Source organism: Danio rerio, chromosome 5 (assembly GCF_049306965.1).
Source record: "Danio rerio strain Tuebingen ecotype United States chromosome 5, GRCz12tu, whole genome shotgun sequence".
NCBI lineage: Eukaryota > Metazoa > Chordata > Actinopteri > Cypriniformes > Danionidae > Danio > Danio rerio.
In genome coordinates, this window is record NC_133180.1 from 21689904 (window position 1) to 21713174 (window position 23271).

The 23271-nt window shown below is 34.7% G+C and overlaps 1 protein-coding gene across 50 annotated transcripts in view; it reads right to left on the reverse strand.

The window, feature by feature from the left end:
- Nucleotides 1–23271, reverse strand: part of camk2b1 (calcium/calmodulin-dependent protein kinase (CaM kinase) II beta 1) — a 99803-nt gene that overhangs the window by 27877 nt on the left and 48655 nt on the right. For 8 of the 50 annotated variants that reach the window (NM_001271393.1, XM_073950600.1, XM_021476236.3 and 5 more), the window contains exons 10-15: nt 22746–22868; nt 22540–22623; nt 22410–22452; nt 19499–19594; nt 7647–7681; nt 1127–1195 (exon numbers count right to left, since the gene is read on the reverse strand). In NM_001271393.1, coding sequence (NP_001258322.1) covers nt 1127–1195; nt 7647–7681; nt 19499–19594; nt 22410–22452; nt 22540–22623; nt 22746–22868 — 450 coding nt within the window. Of the gene's footprint in view, nt 1–1126; nt 1196–4810; nt 4844–7646; nt 7685–19498; nt 19595–22409; nt 22453–22539; nt 22624–22745; nt 22869–23271 lie in introns of all 50 variants that reach the window. The other 42 variants (XM_009301339.5, XM_009301327.5, XM_021476240.3 and 39 more) reach the window with 11 other exon arrangements.

Here is a 23271-nt window from a genome sequence, read left to right on the forward strand (position 1 = left end):
CACGGGACTCAACACTTGTAAACAATGGTTCAAACCGGTTCACGCGGATCGGTCCCACCCTCACTCGTCAGGGCTACAAGCCGACCAATCAGTCCTTGCATTATGCTTTGTTGCGAGATGTAGTTACATTTTTTGAGAGGTGCATGTCAGCCACAATGTGGGCTATGTGACCGCACGAAGGCTGCGCCGGATCATACTCATGTGATGATTGCAGAAGTATAAATCAGCCTTAATGCACAAGCTGTAAAATCTTCACCCTCCTCTAGAAAAAATGGGGGTTGGGGGTGGTGGGGAAGCAGCATTTTTTGGTGCACAAACATAAAAAACAGCATATTTATGCTTGAACCCTAAAAATAGTCATTTCTAGTATGGCTTACTAAAATGGTGAGTGAGGTATTTTGCAGACTCCTTTGCAAACTTTACAGACACAGACTCCTTAGTAGGCTGCACAATTAATCCAAAGTGATTTTCATGTGCATTTTGGCAGTAAAGCTGGCTAAGTAAACTGTATTAAATCTCCATCACCTGCTTTCAAACAATAAATCCACAAATAATAATAATAAATAATAATAAATCCACAAGATAATCTGCAATTTGACAGCTGTTTGCACCGCTTCTCAGTGAACTATGGATGTGTTTCTGCAAGACCTGAAAGCATGTGAATTCACTACACTTGTTTTTACTCCAATCTCTCCACATAACTTCTGTCGATTCTGTGAGATGATTACATAGTTGTGTTCATTAGTCTCATTCAATCAAGAGATAAAACCCTCAGCTCTGTTTGATTTCCAGTTTCTGCATGGTAACATCCTTCAGAGAAGATTTACTGTTGATCACAGTTAACTGACAGGATGTGCATGAGAATCGCAGCTTTTAATGAATTGCGATCTAGATTTCATTTCGATTAATCATACAGGCCTACACCTTAAAATATTACATCTTATTAAAAAAGCATAACAGGACCCTTGTAATAAAGGTCTTTAACGGCTCCTATATGCAATAAAAAACATAAGAAAACTAAAATGCATTTAAGATGTACTAAAAAATGCAGGTTCAGTCAGAGACAAAGAAGGTAGAGGGAAAGGAATGGAGTGGAAGAAACGAAAAGGATTAGAGAGGTAAATACCAGTGCAGGAGAGGGGAGGTTTCCCTTGGGACTGGTGACTATGCTGTTTTTGGTGCTGTTTGTCTGGGGCTGTGCAGGGAAACACAACACACATTCGGTTAAGTAAAGGTTAGGTTAAAGAAGAACGAGGGAAAGATCGGCATGCACATGTGCACTCACACACACAAACAAACACATGCGGTAGGACTCATTATCTATTTTAAGGTAAATGACTGACGTAATGCCAACTGCTTATTCACACAAAAACAACGCTATTCGTTAAAACACAATGTTCTCTAGCAGCAAGAGAGAAGGGAGGGTCATTATAAAAGTCCATAAAATGCTTTTCACCAATTAGGCTTCCTAAACTAATCCATTAACCCAATTAGCCACATTACATGCAGAGGAGGATTAGCTATGGGTGTTTATTTGTATTCAGGGTCCCTCAGGTCTCACGTCTATGAGCCTGTGATGGTATTGAGGCAGCTAACAGGCCACTTTCCCTCGCACAGCTTGGGCACTCATATGAGAAGTGTCATTAGTATGACCAAGAGAGACGAATGAACAGCAGCTCACAACTTCTGCATTTACAAACAGAATATAAACCCATTTACACAAGCGCATCACAAACTGGCAGAATGGACACACACTTTCAAATTTCATACTGTTCCTGGTAACTGGACCACTTGGGGGCTAGCAGAATTCAATTCTCAAAAATATTGCAGTAAGTCATGGATCTATATGGTCTAACAGTGTTACAGAGCCTTATAGCATAGTCCAAAAGGGTTGTGCTAATTTTAATAATGAGTTATGGTTGTGTTTTCGGCTTGTGCATTAAACCATTCAAAGTCTACCAAACTGAGGAAGCCAGAATCTACCATTCTCTTTAAGAGCAAGTTGTGGTTGCACCGTAGGGGATTTGCCATGTACCCAACAGACTTTGTAATTGGAAAACGGAATAAAAAAAAAACATTTTTCATATTTAAAGATGACTGTGTGTCCCTGTGTGTGTAATAAGCTATGTGTAAGTGCATTTTAGACAAATAACACTAACAAGCTCTTTAAAAAAAACATTTAGCTATTTAGACCCTCTTCAGGTCGATCCAGGTCTACTTTAGACAAACTTTTAGTTGGTCAATGGTGCGGTCCATTTTTGTTTCCTCAAAATATCAACACACCAACGATGCGCCTTAATACACCTGTTCAGAACAGCATGCCCATGGGTGCAACTGCATTTGCTATTTAAACAAAGCGGTGCAGAATGATACATGCAACAGGCTGAAACTACTGTAGCAACAAACATTGACAGAGTCCATAATGTAGCTCTGTGATTTGACCAATTATTAAATAATTGGGTCTTGGCTGATTAAAATGCACTGCTTTGTTTTTGGACCAAAAGGTCTGCACTTGTCTTAGAGATGGCTCTTGTATTGTATTCTTGGTCTGGGTTTTGGGTAATGTCTTGCTCTGTATGTGGATCTTAAAGTCTTGGAGGACTTGACTGCATCTCTCTGGGAACAACAAAGAATAAAATAAAACAATTTACTGAGCACCAAGAATCCAGAAATCAATTCTGTATTCTGTAACCCAGTAGATAGTGGTAGATGTATTCGCTAGATACTAAATAAGGGATTGATGAATGTACACAAATAAGATCTTCAGACCTTCAAATGTAGAAACAGGAAACAGAGGGCATTATGCAGCATGTTCATTCGTATGCCTACCTGTGTATGAACAAAGGCACCTCTTCAAGAATGCTTCCAAGAAGGTTAGTATTAAGCAAAATGCATCTGAATAGGACCAAGGCAGTCCATGTTGTCCATGGGAGTTGGTCAGATTCATTCAGAATTCAGACAGTAGAGAATAGGAATAAAGTGTTGGGAAATAAACACATTATACAAAAAAAGATGGTCAAATTTACAGGATCTAAGTGGACTTAAGACGCCAGACCTAAACAGCAACAAAACTTGTTATAGATTCAGAGGTTGCAATCAACCAATCTCTGCTTTATTTCCATTTAGGGGACAGTATAACTGAAATTGTATCTGAAAAAGTCCAGACTAGTCATAAATCTGTTTCAGTTTCTTATGTTTAACACACAAGATATTATGAAAAATATTGAAAACCAGTATCCATCACTTTCAGAGTATTTGTTTTTTTTCTACAATGAATGACAATGGTTACCATTTCCCAACATTCTTCAAAATATATCATTTTGTGTTCAACAGTTAAAAAGAAAGTCAACAAGTTTTTGTAAATAAAGTACATTAAATAGTGAGGATTTTCTTTTGGGTGAACTATTTCTTTAAGACATGATCACACCAAAAATGAAAACAATAATAATGCCTATTAAAAACCCATTATACTTCAAGTTAAATTGTAGAACAAACTGACCAATCAAAATCAAGCAAAAATAAGTTTGGAGAATTTAAAACAGCTTGCTATTGTAACCACTTCGGAAAAGACAGACGTGCTCTTGAGGCTCCATCTTTTTCGACGTGGAAGTTTTCTTCTGCTCATTTCTACTTCTCAAGCAGAAATCAGACTTGAGTAAAAACAACAACAAAAAACACTCGAAAGCTGCTTGTTAGTGTTGAATTGGAAATTCTAATCTAAAAGTGACAATCACATTGTATTATTATTTATGTTTAATAATGAATATAATCAAGCTTCTTGCTTTAAAGCAATCTATTGTATAAAGGAAAAGTGATAAGAGTCCAAAAGTGCAGACGGAGCAAACATATCAACATTTACTGTATATGGACTCTGTTCACTAGACTGTTGTGAAGCATTTAACAGTCATCATAGTTTTATATCAGTAAAACTGTTTTTAATATTTAGGTATTTAACGTACAAACATTTATATGCATTAAATAATGCATTATATCCTCTTTGCATAAAATTACAAAAAATGAACTACCGTTTATGCATGTGTTTCTAATGCAGCGTCTATAGAGCGGAGAGTAAATTTTAGGTCATTCTATCATCATCTCTCATCATCTGTCTCACACAATTTTTTTCCTTTTTCTGAAAGTCTTGATAACATTATCGTAAGGTTTTTTTTTATTATTTCAGAAAATAGGATTGTAAATTATTTGTTGTACTCTCTGATTCACTGCGCTCTAAGTTTACCCAACTAAGACGCCTTCCACTACTTAGAAACCCGTAAATGTGAAAAGGGACTATTAGTAAATATCTGTATTGCTATTTTCAAATATCCTTTCACCTATAAGTAAAGAACTTATCCCTAAGTACATTTTCTACCATTGCCTTAAAATGGATAGTTGCTATTTTAAGTTGTTCTAGTATATCCTGTCATCATTTACTCACCTTTTACTTGTTTCAAACCTTTATGAGTTTCTTTCCTAGAACCATTGGCTTCCGATGTAGTTGTTTGTCCTATTATGGAAGTCAATGGCAGGTTTCTTCAAAATATCTTCTTTTGTGTTTAACAGAATAAAGAAACTCAAAAGGTTTGTAACCACTTGAGGGTGAGTAAATAATGAGTAAATGTTCAGTTTTGGGTGAACTATCCATTTAAAAATCCTTTTTAATTGAATATAAATTTAAATATTCAATTACAAGCAAACTTTTTATTATACTGACCATCATTTCATTATGTCGCACAGAAATGCAGAACTTCAAGTACGACTTTCCAGGGAAGTTATGCAAGAGTGAATAGTGTAAATGAAACAGGATTCTCACCATGTACTGAATGGTAGAGCTCGACTTCCGCTTCTAGAGAGGGAGAGAAGTGAGAGAAATGGATGAAACTGTGAGACGATATATAAAAAGATGCTGGCTTGTTTGATAACCATGTTCATCTGGGGTGAAGATAAAGGAGGAGCAGAAAGAGAATGCCGGATGCAGCCAGAGCGGTGTAAACACCAGTCAAAGACTTGAAGAACAACTCTGGACTGCATGTGAAGGTTTGGGGTTCAGAGGAAGACGAGAATTGAAGACTCTTCTATACAACAGGAAATTTGAAGGAAGAGGAACAAGGAAGGATAGTGGGTTAAGTGAAGGAACGTGGAAAAAGGATAGAGGCACATGCTTCTGGTAGAAATAAAGTGCTAGCTCAGGTGCACTTGAGAAACGATCAGTGTAAGCAAAGTTAACTGATCAGGGTCACTTGTTTGTGATATATGACAGTTAGCATTCAATCTCGCCCTCAACCTGGAGAAGGAAAAACAACGTAGGTGCTACAGAAATGAGGAATAATGTGCAAGAACAGGCAGGGATGCTGAGAGTGGAAGCAAGCAGAGTCTGTGTGGTTCAGTGATACTTTTTTTGTCCTAAAAAAGGGCAACCAATAACGAGTTATATTAAGCACAGAATGTTCTCAGAACTGCTTTTCTTGAAAAAAAATAAAATAAAAAACATGAAATGTGGCAACTGCCGTATTAAAAAAATAAAAATGTTTCCAATTCTAAAGCAGAATTACATAACCGGTGGTCTTGCAAAGATTTAGAAGCAACGTAAGGAAGTCAGCTCGAGTTAATTTCAAAAGTAGTGACAGAGACTAAATTAGGAGCAGCTCAGCGTGATCTTTGGAGACGGAGTCTAAAGGTGAAGGAAAGAGAGAAGGAGAGTGAGGTAATCTTGAAAAGGACAGAAGAAATGTTTTAAAATGGCTGGAGAGGACGTGGGGGAGCCTGTTGCTAGGCGATGAGAGGAGCGCTGTGCTGCTATTTTTGTCTCAGAGTTTCCAGGGTTTCAGACTCACGGCTATTCTTGGAACCAGAGTCACATTCCCTGCTCAACTATTTCTCCGCTCAAACACATGCACACATACATACACACACACACACACACACACAGATATCAGGTGTGAGTCACAGAGGTGGGTTGTGAGGTGACGACGAAATCAGGTAGGCATGTGTATGAGTTTGTGTGTCTGCGAACACTCCAATAAGTGTTAAGTGCAGTTCAGATCTGAAAATCCTCTTTCATGAATCAAATTACTCTGGCTCTTGTGGAAGATTCCACAGATTCCTCAATGGCATCGCAGCCGTCGTCGTTATATCATTCTCCTAAATATCTCCCACACACACACACACACACACACACACACACACACACAGTCACTGACGGAAATAAAACCTTGGTTTCGTCTCATCTTTCAGTGGTATCGCGGGCACCGTGACCGGATAGAGCTTGTTATGGTGTTTGATAACACCTTATATTTCCACACTCTTATGACTGTGAGATTGATTTTGTAATGCGCATGCTATTTTAACATTTTCATGTTTTTGAGGTTGCAGAATTGCCGATACAGGTTTATATATAGGGAAACTATTTTTATTTATAGTTGAATAACTGTATTTCCATGCTCTTTGGCTGCTAGAGAACTCTGTTAAATACACTGACATTTACTGCATAATTTGCGTTTTATCTACCCCAAATGCAGGCAAATATGTTAAAGGCAAGGTTGTTTACCCAAATACAAAAATGTATTTATGCACCCTGACTTTTCTCTTCAGTAGAACATTAAAAAGATTTTCAGCTGATCCTCTGTGATTCAGAAAATAAAGCTAGTGACATTCTGAAAGTGAAAAAATAAATTAAAAATGTCCTCAGCACATTGATGACAGTCTGGAGCACAAGCGTACTACTGCATAATGATATGTGCACGAGGCTGCAGACTGAAGTTAGTAATGTCGTGCAGCTTTGCACTGACAATTTAATCAAAACCATGGAAATGTATTGCGAGTTACCAAAGGTATTGATTTTGTTTTACCTTTATGATTTAATTCACTTCCCCAATGCCAGTAACTGTTTAATTGGATGTTACAAAGAACCAGTTTCAGGGGAAAAACATCTTCAATGTTCTACTAAAGACAAAAAAAGTCACCAATGGCCTAAAAGAAGTGAGCAAATGAACAGTAAACTTTTATTTTTGGGTGAACTACAGTATCCTTTTAAGAACTCTTATTGTCAAATAATTATCCAAATAAGCTAGATTGAATTAAATTTTACTTGAAAATCATTACAAGTCTCTGACAGAGACGAGATGTAGGACATGTATGGGTTGTATAAATAGAAATTGGCTTTGGAAGACCAGTGACAGCGCACAACTGTTATACAATGAACAGTCAGTGGTCAACATGGCCTTTCATTGTACACTAAAGTGAAGTTTAGACATTTCAAACTAAACTATTTTACTGTAGGTTATTTTCAAGCAAAAAAAACTTACAAAAGGCATAAGGGTGAGTAAATGATAATGTTGTATTTGTAGTATTTTTAATTAATTAATAAGGTGATTCAGTTTTGACGAATGGCTGATAAAACCCCACCTGAGTGAGACTAAAATATAGTTTGATCATTAAAATAAAAACTATGATTAAATGCTCGTGACTTAATACACACATACACAAACACAATACTAACAAATCATGCAACAAAAGAGCACACTCTAAACAAACAGCGAGCACTGACAGTAGGATAGCAGGACGGAAAAAAGACAGTAGTGAAAAGAGAGAAGGAACTAAGAAGCCATAAGGTCATGTCTGGGTCACTGAAGTTCAACAGATCTTCTTACCTTTACGTCTGCTTTTTTGTTCAACAAAGTCTTGGCTGCTACAGTGGGAGGAAATAAGAAAGAGACGTCAAATCAACAACATCAAATGACAGATTACAATATGGCAGTTAACCTGCAAGATTGGCAATTTACCCAGACTTATATTTCCTAAAATGAAACATTAGACTGCAGATATTAATCATACTTCCAATAACAACTATAGGCCCAGACAGAATCTGCACTCATTTTGGGTGAAAATGTATGTAATGGCTTTAGTTAATGCAAGTATACATGTGAAGTAGCCAAAACATTTCATAAACTAACTCAACAGTGGTAGACATTTAATAATGAGCTTTCTGTGTGGGCAGATTTTGTGTTGGCGTATTCAAAACTGTTGACTGTTACAACGAGTGATAACAATTATAAGAATTTTCACAAAGGAGTCATTAACAATACATTATATAATTTTAACAAGATCAGCAGTCAGTAATATCCAGCTGCAGACCCGCAGCGTTCTCAGTGTTTTGGTGCTCAAATTACATAAATAAAAACAATTAGTTAAAACTATGACTTTATTTATGCATCCACATACACAAAACATAAATTATACCGTTTATTTGTAAGATTGAGTGTAATAAAGTAAATCAGGATCTTAATGTTGTTTTATTTAGTTTACTTAAAATCATTTTTTCAGTGGATGACAGCATTTCCCTCCCAAATTACTGACATTTTACCCAACAAGAGCACATTCACCTGATCAAATAAGTGACAGTAGAGATTATTAATGCTAAATAAATATAACTTATTTAAATGAACGCTCACATTTTAACCTTCAGAGTCTGGAAAAAAAAAATACAGTTGAGGTCAGAATTATTAGCCCCCCTGAATTATTAGCCAGTTTATTTTTTTTCTCCCCAGATTCAGTTTAACAGAGAGCAATTTTTTCAACACATTTCTAAACGTAATAGTCTTAATAACTTATCTCTAATAACTGATTTATATTATCTTTGCCATGATGACAGTAAATATTTTACTAGACATTTTTCAAGACACTTCTATACAGCTTAAAGTGACATTTAAAGGCTTAACTAGGTTAAGTAGGTTAACTAGGCAGGATAGGGTAATTTGACAAAGTATTGTTTAACGATGGTTTGTTCTGTAGAGTATCGGAAAAAAAATAGCCCAAAGGGGCTAATAATTTTGTCCTTAAAATGGGCTTTAAAATTAAAAACTGCTTTTATTCTAGATGAAATAAAACAAACAAGAAAAAAAAACATTATCACATACTGTGAAAATTTCTTTGCTCTGTTAAACATTGTTTAGGAAATATTTTTAAAAAGAAAAAAAATTCAAAGGGTAGCTAATAATTTTGACTTCAACTGTATATCAGTCTGCACATTGTGTTATTGTCCATGAACAAAATTTAAATTGATATATTCTTTAAAGTTACTTAATATGACATAACAATTTTGCTGTAAAATATAAGAAAATCTAAACAATAAAGTGTTACATTAAAATTTATTTGAATAGATTTACTCGTTTAGATTCACATGAAAAAGTGGATTAGTACAGTCTCAGAAAGACAGGTACACAAGCTGATAATGGGGTGGTACGTTTTCAAAAGGTACACATTTGTACCTAAAGGATCCATATTGGTACCTCAAAAGTATATATTAGTACCTAAAAATCCTTAGAGGAACACTTTACCTTTGAGGTATTAATATGGGCCTTTTAGGTACAAATTTGTATCTTTTGAAGAGGTACCACCCCAGTGACAGCTCGCGTACCTTTATTTCTGAGAGTGTTGTGGAAAGTGGAAAAAATACTTAGTAGTAATACATTTTATTATACTGTATATGTATTCACAACTATTTGTTAATGAGAAATACTGTATTCTATATCTTAAACTGACATACTAATAATTCAAACTTTTACTTAACTGAGGCAACTGTTAGTAATATGTATTTTAATATTGATCAAGAAGATGGTAATAACATTTACATCCGTCATTAACCATATATTGTTCATCCCCGTCATTGATCACGTGGCAGGGATTGTGTGTCCTGAAATGTTGTGGGTCTGCAGCTGCATATATCTGTAGTAGATGTGGACTTAAATATAATTACTATATGCACTACTGTTGAAAACATTAGGGTCAGAACAATTGTTTGACATTTTACTCAACAAGAGTACATTAAACTGATCAAATAAGTGACAGTAGAGATTAATAATGCTAAATAAGTATTACGTGTTAAAATGAATGCTCATATTTTGAGCTTCAGAGTGAATAAAAAAAATACAAAGTCAACACATGCTGTTTTCAACACTGATAATAAGATCTTTCTTCAGGATTATATTGAGTGCTCCTCAAGTAATGATTCTTACATCTAGATTAGATCATGTGATAATCAATACACCAATGTATTGAAATCTTACTATTTTTACTATCTTAAATGTAGTCTTGGAAGGCATAAGAAACTCAAAAACACTAGAAAAAAAACTTACCAAAAAAAGTTTAAACAGTAGTGCTTCTTACTGTATGTGGAATTCTAAATTCAATTTCATGATATCTCTTATTTGCTAATCCAAAAAATTATATTTTAAGCATTACATCAAATAAATGGCTTCTAGACATCACCATTTATTATGAAGTGTTACCCATGGTCCTTTAGACTGAACAGTTCCCCCATTGACTGCTTGCATAAAAACTGGAGTATTTATTCTTAGTAAGTCTAACTGAAAAGACTGTAGAAGTTAAATTCACTATGCTATACGTTTAAATCTGCCAGATCACAAGAGAAGTAATGGTTCCACATATATCTGATAAAACAAGATTACACCTTCACATTTTGTTTTGATTCTATAAACCTTGAGAAGGGAAATAACTGAAAATAAAAAATTATTATTATTATTATTATTTTTTTTTTACTTCACCCAAATCATTTTACAACCGTGGAACTTTTCAATCAAAGTCCTTGGAATTTAAATGCATGGAAATACCTTTCAGTGTTTGTACAGCACCAAAGTACAAAACGTAATAAACTTATTTTTAACTAAAAAAATCCTGGCTCAATAACATTCAATCATTAATGGTTCTCTTACCATTTCATATTCAAAATATACACCCTAAAGCAGTTTATTCAAAGCACTTATTTTGGTTAGTATTCAACCGCAGAAAATACAGATTTGGCTATTAGTAAGACATTTTTGATATTTTGAGCTATTCCTCAGATTAAACGGTGACGGGCATTTTGACCATTTTCTATACAAGCACTCAAACTGCTTTGAACAATAGCTGCCAATAGATTTCAAATGACAATGAAAAAACAATTCAAATCAATTTCCGAAACGATTAATTTAATCTTTTAATATTAGTATTTGGGCACTAGTGCCTATCACAATCTTGAGGAATACCTTCACACTTCATGTTTATTTCATAATTTTAAGACTGTATAGAGGATGACATTTGCTGACATTATGCATAAAAAAATTTAAATGCATATTAAGTGGTTGCACAAAAATGTAATCCAAAGCTGTTTTTCTGGTCATATACTGAAGAACAGGTTCATTTGAGGTTAGTATTTGATACAGATCCATGAAAGAACTGTATCTGGGCCACCAATCCATCCATCTGGTGGCCCAAAGAGATCAGTGAGCAGAAATGAGCATGCGTCCCTGTAGAAAGAGCAGGAATGGTGAACTAACATCTAATACTCGAGAGTGAGTGGAGCTCCTTACCTTGCCATTAACACAGAGAGCAAGAGAAAGAGAAGAAAAGAGAACGAAAAGAGAGAGAGAGAGAGAAAGAGAGAGAGCAATGGAGAAGAGGTCAAAATACTGCAGCTAAAAGACTATGTCTATGGAGCTGTAAATGTGGCTCAAGAACAAACAAAAAAAGTATGTCAACTTCTTTTCAGTGCAGTCATCATTTTTAAGGGAGTTTAGGAGTTTTAGGGCTAGAATCAGCACAAACACGGTTTAGCAAAAAAAATAGAAAATAAATAAATAATTAAAAAGCAGGCAAATGTTTGTGCCAGGCAGTTTTGTAAGCTGTTTTACTACTCTAAAACCAATTCCTCAAATGTTCACCAATGCTTTCAATTAATAAGGAAAATACTGTAAAGATAAAAACATTTGGTCACTTTATTTTAAGGTACAATTCTTTCTATTAACAAACGATTAACTATGAGCTTTATGACTCCCAGTTTGCAGCTTATTAAGAGTTATTAAGGTAGTAGTTGGGTTTTAATATTTGGTAGGATTAGAGATCCAGAATATGCACTTTATATGTGCTAATAAACAGCCAGTATCTTAATAACAGGCAGGTAATAAGAAAGTAGTTAATAGTGAGAATTGGTGCTTAAGTGTTACCAAACATATTTTGTGTAATGTATAAGAGGTCCACAAGCAAAGGCTTTTACTCTACATGAGATGTTTGTGAACCCCTGTTATATTCTTTGTTCTGTACAGTTAATTTTAAAACTTTGGGAACTATGGTGCAGTTTAGTTTTTCATCACTAACACTATCGAGTGGAAGAGCCAAACCTGTTTTTTAAAAGGGGTATCAGCATACTTGTATATAATGTTAAAATACTGCTGCAGAGCGGAAACCTTGTATGCCCAAACTTTGATACTTTTTAGAAAATTGGAAAAATCTAATTAATTTTTTCACAGAAATAATAAAACCCTGTGTTTCCAAAGTTGTAAGCATGGATTTTATTTATAGTCAGACACTTGTGACATGTGTCCTTTTATTAATAACATTTAACCAAATATATACTCAAATAGTCTGACAAAGTATTTGACTGGAAAATGTCTGAAATTTCGTACCTCAATGCATCAGTCCCGCTGAGGCAGCAAGCACATTTTTTTCAAGTTCCTCAAAGAGATAGTTCACCCATAATTTAAAATGTTGACAAACGTTTTGTCATCAGAAGTGACTGGACTACATGCTCTGAGAACTGCTTGAGCAGGCTTTGGAATAAAGCTAATTACTGTAAATAATGTTTAATTGCTTAGACAAAAAGATTGCTTTGCTTCGCTGTCATCAGAAACCATGGCTTTTGATTTGGACCTGATTTGGTGAATTTGTGTTCATTTTTAAACCAAAAAACCACATAAACATTCACAACCATTACATGAATCACCAGGGACCACAAATTCAGCTTAAATATTTTATGGTCTACTGGAAAAAAACAAATTTGCAAAAACATCTTGAATAACCTGTGGGTAAATAAATTAACAGGAGATTAACTTTTTTTGGGTGAACCATCCCTTTAATGATAAGGGGGTGCTCTGTTTTTATTGCTTTTGAATACATTAGGCCAAAATCTCATGTTATAAAACAGGGTTTCTGCAGGTTTCAAGTTAAATTTAAGACATTTTAAGACCATTATGAATGAAATTATAGACATACACAGGGGTATCTGCAGAGGATTTTTATTTTTATTTTCACTTACCCTAATCAAAATGATTACAATTTAGTTATTGTATAGTTTAGTTATTGAATAATTAACTTTTAAACATATCCATTCACAAACCTTTTAATCCTTACCAAGAATAGAACAAACATAGCTGTCAATTACTTCATTCCACAATCAAAATAAATTAATATTTGTTATATGTGTATATGTTATATTTGTTATTAATATATGTGTAGTTACAACGTAACTTCAATTACTGTAATTAGATGGAATAATTAGAAATAAAAAGGGATTACTTTTAATTTTTAGCTACCTAAAAGTTAATTGCCTTAAATGCTGTCAATAAATTCAAGAGTTCTTGATGAATCTTTTCAGAGAAACAGATTTTTTTTTTTTTTTGGTTTACAAATATATTTTACAGAATAATTATATTTTTCAGATTAAGGTTTCGTTTATCAAAACAAGCATAAGAAACATCCAGAAATGTACGTCAATTAATGGTATGTATGAAACATTGTGTGATTACTTTGAAATGTTTTGTGTTTTGATGTATATAATGAGTATTATTCTTTAGGTGTTACACTTAAATATGAAGCTAAAATGTCCTGTTTGGCTCAAATTTAATTGCATCACTAAATTTCTTAATAAGTAACTTTAGACAGTAATTTAAAAACAATTCTAAAGATGTAATTAGTAATTATTCACTTTTTCTAAAGTAATTTAACCAACACTGTTAAAAGCTTAAGAGAGTAAGCTCTTTTTAATACTTTTTCAATAACGTCCAGGAAAAAATGGCCTATAGCATTGAATCAATATGGAGATAAAAGGTTTCTGCCCAACAGCTACTGTATTAAACACGTTTTCTTACATGCACTGGCTGTGTGAAGTAAGCTGGATATAAGAATTTGGAATAATTCAGATATCAACCCTGTACAGTATGTAGTGTAACTGCCTATAGTGCAGTAGTGCTCAGGCTGGGGTAGAAGAAGGACAACAGAGAGAGGCAGCACTACATAAATATTTGATTGCAGGCATGTGGAGGGAGCATCAAATATGAAGCACAGCCTTCAAATTGAGCCACGGCACATGCTCAGTGCACCAGCTCAACCTCACTCAGGATGCATTTACTTAAAAAAAAAGAAAGAAAAAGAAGGAAAGAAAGAAAAGCTGTAAACATTTATTCTTGAATCATGTTCTGCCCTCTCAAAAAAGTAAATGGAAAAATAAAAAATGTCACTTGCTTCATCTCCAGAACAACATTTTTTTTGGGTAAATCAAGAAATGATAATTAATCACATTTGTTTTCCCTGCTACACCTAAACGCTAATGGCTGTTTAGTTAAAATGGTGATTCAATATATTTAATAAAGCTGAAAAATAGCATTTTTATCTATATTGCCCTACTACTAACATAACCAGTAAAAAAATCTGGGCAATATTACCAAAGGATCATTCACATCTATTAGCATCCATGCCAAAAGATTATTTTACAATTATCACATATGTGCACCTCAGTTTTATCTCTTTGTTTTTCAGTTTTTTAAGCTCTTTTGAAGGAGTGACATGTTGGCTCACTGGTTAGCACTGTTGCCTTACAGCAAGAAGGTCGCAGGTTTGACCCCCGGCTGGACCAGTTGGCATTTTTGATTGGAGTTTGCATGTTTTCCCTGTGTTGGCATGGGTTTACTCTGGGTGCTCTGGTTTCCCCCACAGTCCAAAGACATGCAGTAGGTGAATTGAATAAACTAAATTGGCCATAGTGTATGTGTGGATATGCTGGATAAGTTGGCAGTTAATTCCGCTAATGAATAAAGGGACTAAGCCGAAAAAAAAAATTAATGAATTAAGCTCTTTTCACAGATTAAACTATGTAAAGTAGTTTAGTGCTAGATGGATTGGTTGTCATTCTTTATATGCGATTAGCTGGGAGAAAAAAATCTGGAAATGATGCTATCTAAATTATTCCTCTGGGTTGCTATCATTAAAGCTGAGGTGTTGAGTATTCAAAATGTACAGCTATAAGTACCATGCTGTGAACAACCCTTTTAGGTTAAGTCATCAAAAACTATAAACCACTGTGGGAATAATACAGTGACAAAAAGTAAATAATAAAATAAAATCATCATTTGCTATATTATTTTATTTGTTAAAAAACATTTAAGCAAAATGAGGATCTAAAATTGACTACAGGGTATATAAAGGAATCAGAAAGTGAAATTGAATAAGACCTTTAAGATGCCTTTCATACATTTTAAAATCTCATTGCCACTTTGGGTTTCATCCGTTAACATTGGCAACATTTTAACTTGCAGTCTGTTTACAAAATACTGATTATGAGAAATGAATCCTAAACTAAAATATTTATTTACTGAATAAAAATGGGTGGCACAGTGGCTCAGTGATTAACACTGTCGCCCACGGCAAGAAGGTCGCTGGCTCGAGTCCCTGCTGGGCCAGGTGGCATATCTCTGTGAAGTTTGCATGTTCTCTTCATGTTCGCATGGGTTTCCTCCACATGCTCCCGTTTCCTCCACAGTCCAAACACATTAGATGAATTAGGTAAACGAAATTGGCCATAATGTATGAGTGCGTGAGTGAATGCAAGGCGTTTCCCAGTACTAGGTTGCAGCTGGAAGGGCATACGCTGCGTACAACATATGCTGGAATATTTGGCGGTTCATTCGGCTGTGGTGACCCCTGATAAAAAAAAAAGATACCACCCGAAGGAAAAATGAATGAATAAATAAAAATGTTCATCCAGAAGGTGGCGCCTTTAGCAGGAAAAACGGTGTAGCTTTGGTTACGAGGGTAAACAAAGCAGTGTCATGTGAAATCTAGCAGGATTATATTAGATTTAGCCAAACACTAGCATACAACTATACATTGTATAATCAAATATGATACAATATTTATTACCTTAGCATTTACAGGGTTTCTGCAGGCTTCACTAGATTAAATTTAAGACTTTGATACATTTAACACCATTGTGAATAAAATTTTAGACTTATACAGGTCTAAATGCTAAGGATTTTTTTTTTTGAATATCATAGAAAAGTTTTTCACTTGCCTTATCAAAAATGATAAATTTAATACATTTAATAATTATAATTTAGCTTTTTTATTAGTTATTTTGAATATTTTTTTTTATTTAATATTCAAATATATCCATTCACAAACCCTTTAACCCTTACCAAGATTAGGACAAAACATAGCTGTCAATTACTTCAGTCTACAATAATGACAGAACTAAGAAAATTAAAGAAATTAAGGAATTAAGGGGGAAAAAAATAAGAAAAATTAAGACCTGTTAAAAAGAAGATTATAACAAGATATTTAAGACTTTTTAAGGCCTAAAATTTAGCTTTTGAGATTTAAGACATTAAGACTTTTTAAGACCCCACGGATACCCTAATTTAAGACTTTTTAATATTTTTTAAGGGCCTTAAATTTCTCTAAATTGATTTATCAACTTTTAATACATATTAAAAACCCACGGAAACCCCTGTTATTTTGAATACATTACAATTGGAATTGATTTATTTTGTATTTATTTTATGATAATTGTCGATGATTAATAACAGCTTTGGAGGAGATGCAATGAACAAAGCATCATGGACATAATGGGCAAGAAAAAGATTCAAAAGTCAATGTTCTTGATCAAACTATTATATTTAATAACTAAAGCAGTTCAGTGCAATACTCCAGGATTAAACTATTACAATATGAAACTCACAATATGAAACAAAAAGCGATTTACCCTCAAACTGTGTACTGAGTATTCCCAATAAACACTAACAGCAATTCTACATTTTGTTCGACTTGAATCAGCGAAAGTGAAAATAAAAAAGCAGAGCATTTTTACAAAGATTAATGAAAAAAAGGTGTGATACAGTGTGTACAGTTGTCAAGAAGCTTTGACCATGCATAAGTGCACCAGATCTGTGTAGCCCATCACACCCCCAAGTTAGTGAACATGCATTAGTCCAACCTCTCATGCAGCATTCAGCACAACAGCAGGCAGACTGTTCCACTCCCCGAAACAGGGGTGAACTTCAACTTCACAGACCATATTGAAGACAGAGTAAAAAGGAAAGAAGGAAGAATACAGAGGATAAAAGTGAAGATGGCTGATGGGTGTCAGATAAAAATGGCAAAAAGAAAGTGATGAGGAGGAGGAGGATAAGAATAAACCAGATAAAAGGCAGTGATTTATGGCACATATGAAAGGAAGAAATGATGGAGAGAACTCAAAAACGAAGAGCGGGAGGGGAAACGCATTCATCATGCACGGATCTCGCTGTAGATCCTCTGTGAAATAAATAAAAGATGAATGAAATGATGATGACAGACAGCTGAGAGGACCGATGTCTGGCTACATATGACATCAGACATGAGCTGCAAGAAAGAAAGAAAAAAATGAGGTGAATGATGACATGAGAGTGTGTGGAGGACAAGAACGAAAAAGAAGAAACAGCAGAAAAAGACAGGTAGAGGGTGAGTCATCATGCATGCGTTAGCCCCATGCAGAGACAGGAAATGACACTGAGTGACAGACAGGAAATAAGAGGATGATGGGTGGAGGGCAAAGTAATTTCTTACAGAAAACAGATGAAAAATGGAGTGTAAATGAACATGGAATTAAAAAAATAGACAAATACGACAAAGAAAATGAAAAGGTAATGAATAGAGATGTATAAATGAACAGGGAAAGAGGCAAGTAAAAAATAGCAAGGAACTGGGAAGTTAAAAGAAAATGGGAAATGAAAAAGGGAAAAGTAAAATAAGATAAAAAAGATAGAAAATAGGAAAGTAAAAACTAATATGTAAAGGAAACAGAAAAAAACATGGGAAGTGAAAAACAAGGAAATAGAAAGGAGAAAACAAAAAAGTGAAGGTTAAAAAAGGAACTAGGAAGTAAAAAGGAAATTGGAAATGAAAAAGGGAAAAGAAATTTAAAAAATAGTTAAAAGAGAAAAAAGGAAAGGAAACAAAAGAATGTAAAAAGTGAAAATAGGAAATAAAAAGAAGAAAATAAAAAAAGTGAAGGTCAAAAAAAGATTGTTTTTAAATACAAGTTAATAATAATAAAACGAATGTGGGAAGAAAATTGGAAATGAAAAAGGGAAAAGAAAAGAAAAATAAGACAAAAGAGATAAAAAAAAGAAAAAGGAAAAAATAAGAAAAAAGGAAACAGATAAGAATGTGAAAAGTGAAAAGAAAATGGGAAATAAAGAGGAAAATAACAAGTTAATTATAAAATAAAACTGGGAAGGAAATAAGAAATGAAAATATGAAAAATAAATGGAGAAAAAAATGTATATTTTTATATATTCACAAAAAATATAAAGGTTAAAAAAAGTTATAAAAGTACAAGTTAAAATAAAATAAAAATGGAAAAAGAAAAAAAAATGCAAAGGGAAAGAAAAATAACAGAAAATAACATGAAAAACAAAAGTAGATGACATGAAGTAAAAAAAAAGGAAACTGTGAAAAAAAAAAGGTTTAAAAATGACTAGAAATTAACAAAAATATATACATTAGATATTGCATACAGGCCCTAAGCATGTCAAAACCGCCACCACATTTGTACAGTGTTCCCAGGACAAATGTCAACCACACTAGTCAAGACTAAAGCCAATCTAAAGATCCTGGATTTTGCGCGGAGTACAGGTGTAGAAACGATTTATGTTATGAAATTGTGTGCTCAACAAGTAACATTATTGATGATAATAGTCACTTACTGCACTGATCATAAGGCAAAGTAGCACCCACTCACACTAAATACTAGGCCTACTGTATGCTCATTGTGTTTAAGAAAACCAGCAAAAATGTAAATTAAATATGACAACAAGATGCTGATGCCAGAAACTTGAAATCATTGTCAGTTTAGTGAACGAACATTAGTTTTAGAAGTAACTTATAAAGGTGTCTGATAACATAACAATGCATAACAATATATATACATATATACATATATATATATATATACACACACACTGTATGCGTGTGTTTAGTGTATATATCTGTGGCTTCCTAGGGCGGATCTGCCACTGCACCTTGGTCCCATATTCATTTCAAAGGAGTGCTACCCTGTACCAAAATGGCGGCTCTATTGACATTTCTTTCAATAGACAACAATTCATAACATAAACTTCAGTGTAGGCAACATCTAGTGTAAATATCTATAGGAAATTAAAAAGTAAAACAGTAAAAGTTAAAAAATGAACGCAAAAGAAAAAGGTAAGAGAACAGAAAAAGGGGTAGAAAAAGACAAAGGTAAGGAAAAGAAGATACACAAATGAAAATAAATTAAACATGAAAAAAAGTAAATAAATAAAATGGAAAAGGACAAAAAAGAAAACCAGCAGCAGACACTGTGCAGAGAGAATAAGGGAATGGGAGGAATATGCAGAGGAGTTTACAGACAGAAAGGGGGAATTGGGCCCTGTACCTTGTTCCACCAGCCCTGCTGTGGTGCCTGCAGCCGCGGCTACTGCAGCCGCAGCCGCAGTGACCGAGGCGGGAGCCGTGGTCTGCCTGCTACCCACTAACACACAGGAGCGTGTTCATCCATACACACACACACACATACCAACCCACACACAATCACAAACAAAATGAGAGGGAGGAACAAAGAGAGAGAAAGAGGGAAGAGGCAGAATGAAAGAGAACCATTCATTAGTCTATAGGAGAAGAAGCTGTCAGTTATAAGAACACGTCAAACCAATTTTCTTTTTTTTTTTTATTTCTTTGAGAGACAGGTGGCTCGTAACAAAATGATCCCCACTCAGACAAGACCCATACTGTCATTACAACCAACACACAACAAAGACTCAGAGGGAATCAGTCGTACAAATATTCAAAATGCATTCTTTTTTTCAAATGTCCTCTGCTGAACCATCATCTGAAGCGGTTAAAAGCAAAGCCCTGCATCACAGATCAGATCAGAAAGCAGAAAGTGCTGCTGTAACTACTTGAGTTTCCATTAAGAATGCCAGTGAAATAAGAGAAAATTGATAGAGAGGGATGGAGAGATTTTTAAGCCTTCGAATGCATGCTATTCTGTATTATGCATGATATCTGTGACGTCAGAGCTATATGAAAACCGCGAGATGGAGAAGGAAAGGTTGCATGTAGGTGGCAAGTGTAACCTAAATTATAGAGAGAGAGTGGTCCCAAAAAGCACTTACATGTATGAACACTAAAAAATGTCTGAATTTCATTACAACTGACAGCGTTTATTTTTAGTCTAGTTATATTTTAAAATAACAATTAAAAACAAACATGACAAAATTAGATGTCGAAGTAATAATTGATATAAAAAGATTATACCACATTTACAGGACTCTATCTGTGCAATATAATATATTTTGTAAAAAAATCAGTTTTTTGGTCTATAGGAAGTCTATTGGATCAAATGTCAAAAGCATTACTGCATTATTGAATGTTTGAGGTTGTTAAAAGTTATAACTAAATATAATAGATCATAAAAATCAAGTTAGAGATAATCATTTGCAATACAACTATACATTTTCTAGGCTGCATTTACGCTGCAGATCTTGATGGTCCAATTCCGATTTTGAGACTGTACAGGGTATATAATCAGTATAACTAACTTAAACAGTTGTAGTTAAATCAATCAGTGGAGCACAACCATGCAGCAGAACTCAGATAAGCTTGGAAGAAACAAAGCTTTTAATAGAATAAATAACGCGGTTGTTTTCAGCCACTGTTTAAGTTCGTCTTTCTCCAACCAGGAGTACGCAAACTTACATTTTCCCATTTTGCCGTCTGTTTCACTCTATGGTTTGGACACATGTGGAGAGCGTCTCATCACGTTGCCGCATTTGTCGCAAATTACGTGACATCAACAAAACGGAGGAGCTTGGCTGGATGCGGCTGGCCCAAACCAATTGCGTGGATCGAGGAAAATAAATATATTATGGATTTTTAGAACACTTTGGACAATGCTTGAACAAAACTTAAGACCTCGTAAAAACGTGATGAAAACTTTTAATACTTTAAGTAATTTTCTCATAATTGGTTTATCAACTTTTAATACTTTAAGAATTGTATACACCCTGCTGTATACAATTGTTTTGATGACCGGCTTACATCCTTTTTGAAAAAGTGACTCGTATCCGATTGTCTGCATTTACACAGCACATGACAAAGGCAAAATGACCAGGAAAAAAAGGAGTGGGCGCTGACTGACTCCATTTCTGTATTTAATCTGTTCTCAGGGTTTACTTTATTATTATTATTATTTTGGGCAAGTTGTTTTACTATAGTTTATGACAGAAAAGTTCTCATTTGGCCATCTTCCTTTAATCTAGACCTTTTTAAACCAGTAGACATTTTGATGTAATATCCATGGCGTGATTTATGCACGTGAGGTATTGCCTATGCAACAGTTTTATATTAGTTTGGTTATGTGGCAGATGTTGCTCACTCTTCCTCTCTTTTGCTAAAATGCCTAAATACCTGTGCTACTTGACAATATAAAAGCTTTTTTAGTCCTTGTGTATAATATTTAAGGTTTGGGAATCAACTGAAGTTTAAAATGAAAGCCTCAAGAGTTGACATCATTTTCTACAGTTTTTAATGGCACGTGACTCACATTGACAGGTGAAAATCTGATCTACCTGCTTACACTGCAGACACGAGGGCACGGATTCGATTTATATCAGATAAATTTCCACATATGAACAAGGCCTGAATCTGATTCGAGTAAATCAGAATCCATGTGATTTTTTTTTCTGCTTACACATACATGAACCATATTCTATCTGTGCCACATGGGAGAAAAAAATGGAATTGAATCACTTGAACCATGCAGTGTAAATGCAGCCTGTGATTATGAGGAGTTCTCTTGTGGCTAACTGTGCATAATATTTGTAATTTCTACCAACATTACACTCTATTTTACATCCACTGCTCTTTATAAGTGAAATTAGTTTTAAAAAGTCTTTAAAAAATCTGATTTCAGGTATAATTTGATTTAATTATTATTTATATCACATTCATACATTTTAAAAGCAATAAAAGATCATATTTCAGGGCCACACTATCTACACATACTGTATAAACCCTGCATAGAATGGATGATATTGCCAACAAGTATGTATAACTGTGAGTAAAAGGTTTAGAACACAGACATACATTTCTTTAGTAGACAACAAGTAACAAAAGCACATTAAGATGGAGTGGGGATCTAAAAACACACCAGACGATACCCTGGAGAGCCATGGGAACATACACAGAACAGGCCAATCAGAAAACACACAAATCCTGTCAACTCTGCTGTCAATCAAAACAGTTCAAAGGTTAGATTTCAGCTCTGACTCACACAAGTCACTTACCAGAGAAGTTTCGTGACACAAGCATGGTGGTGAGGATGGCGCCCTGTAAATATAGAGGAAACATTACGTACAGTATGTGTGTGTAAAATTAGAATTGAGCGAGTACGAGTGTGTGATCATGAAAACACACCTTGAGTTTCCTCCTGGCGTTAAACTTCTTCAGGCATTCCACTGTCTCCTGTCTGTGCATCATGGAGGCCACAGTGGAGCGTTGCTATAAAAAAAAATAGTAAAGACAGACAAATTAATACGCAAAAGGTTATTAGTATATATCTAGAGCTGCATTCATCTGGTTTTGTGTTCCGTGTCCCTATGTGCACGCTGGAGAATACGTACGCAGACCCATGGGTGTTTGAGAGCTTCCTGTGCAGTAATTCTCTTGGCAGGGTTGATGGTCAGCATTTGATTGATGAGGTTTTTGGCTTCAGGAGTAACTGTGTCCCATTCTGGAGATGGAAACTACGGAACAAATAATAATAATAATTTAAAAAATCAGAATTATTAATATGTCTTCAAAAAATGAGGCTAAAAAAAGTTGCCCAGTCAATTAGAACTGCACTTCAAATAAACACATGAGAGGGCGTCACGGTGACGTAGCGGGTAGCACGATCGCCTCACAGCACGAAGGGTGTTGGTTTGAGCCACAGCTGAGTCAGTGGGAATTTCTGAGTGGAGTTTGCATGTTCTCCCCATGTTGGCATGGGTTTCCTCCGGGTGCTCCGGTTTCCCACACAGTCCAAATACATGCTGCATAGGTGAATTTGGTAAGCTAAATTGTCCGTAGTGTATGTGTGTACTGCATAATGGGAGTGTATGGGTGAAACTTATGCTGGATAAATTGGCGGTTCATTCCGATGTGGCG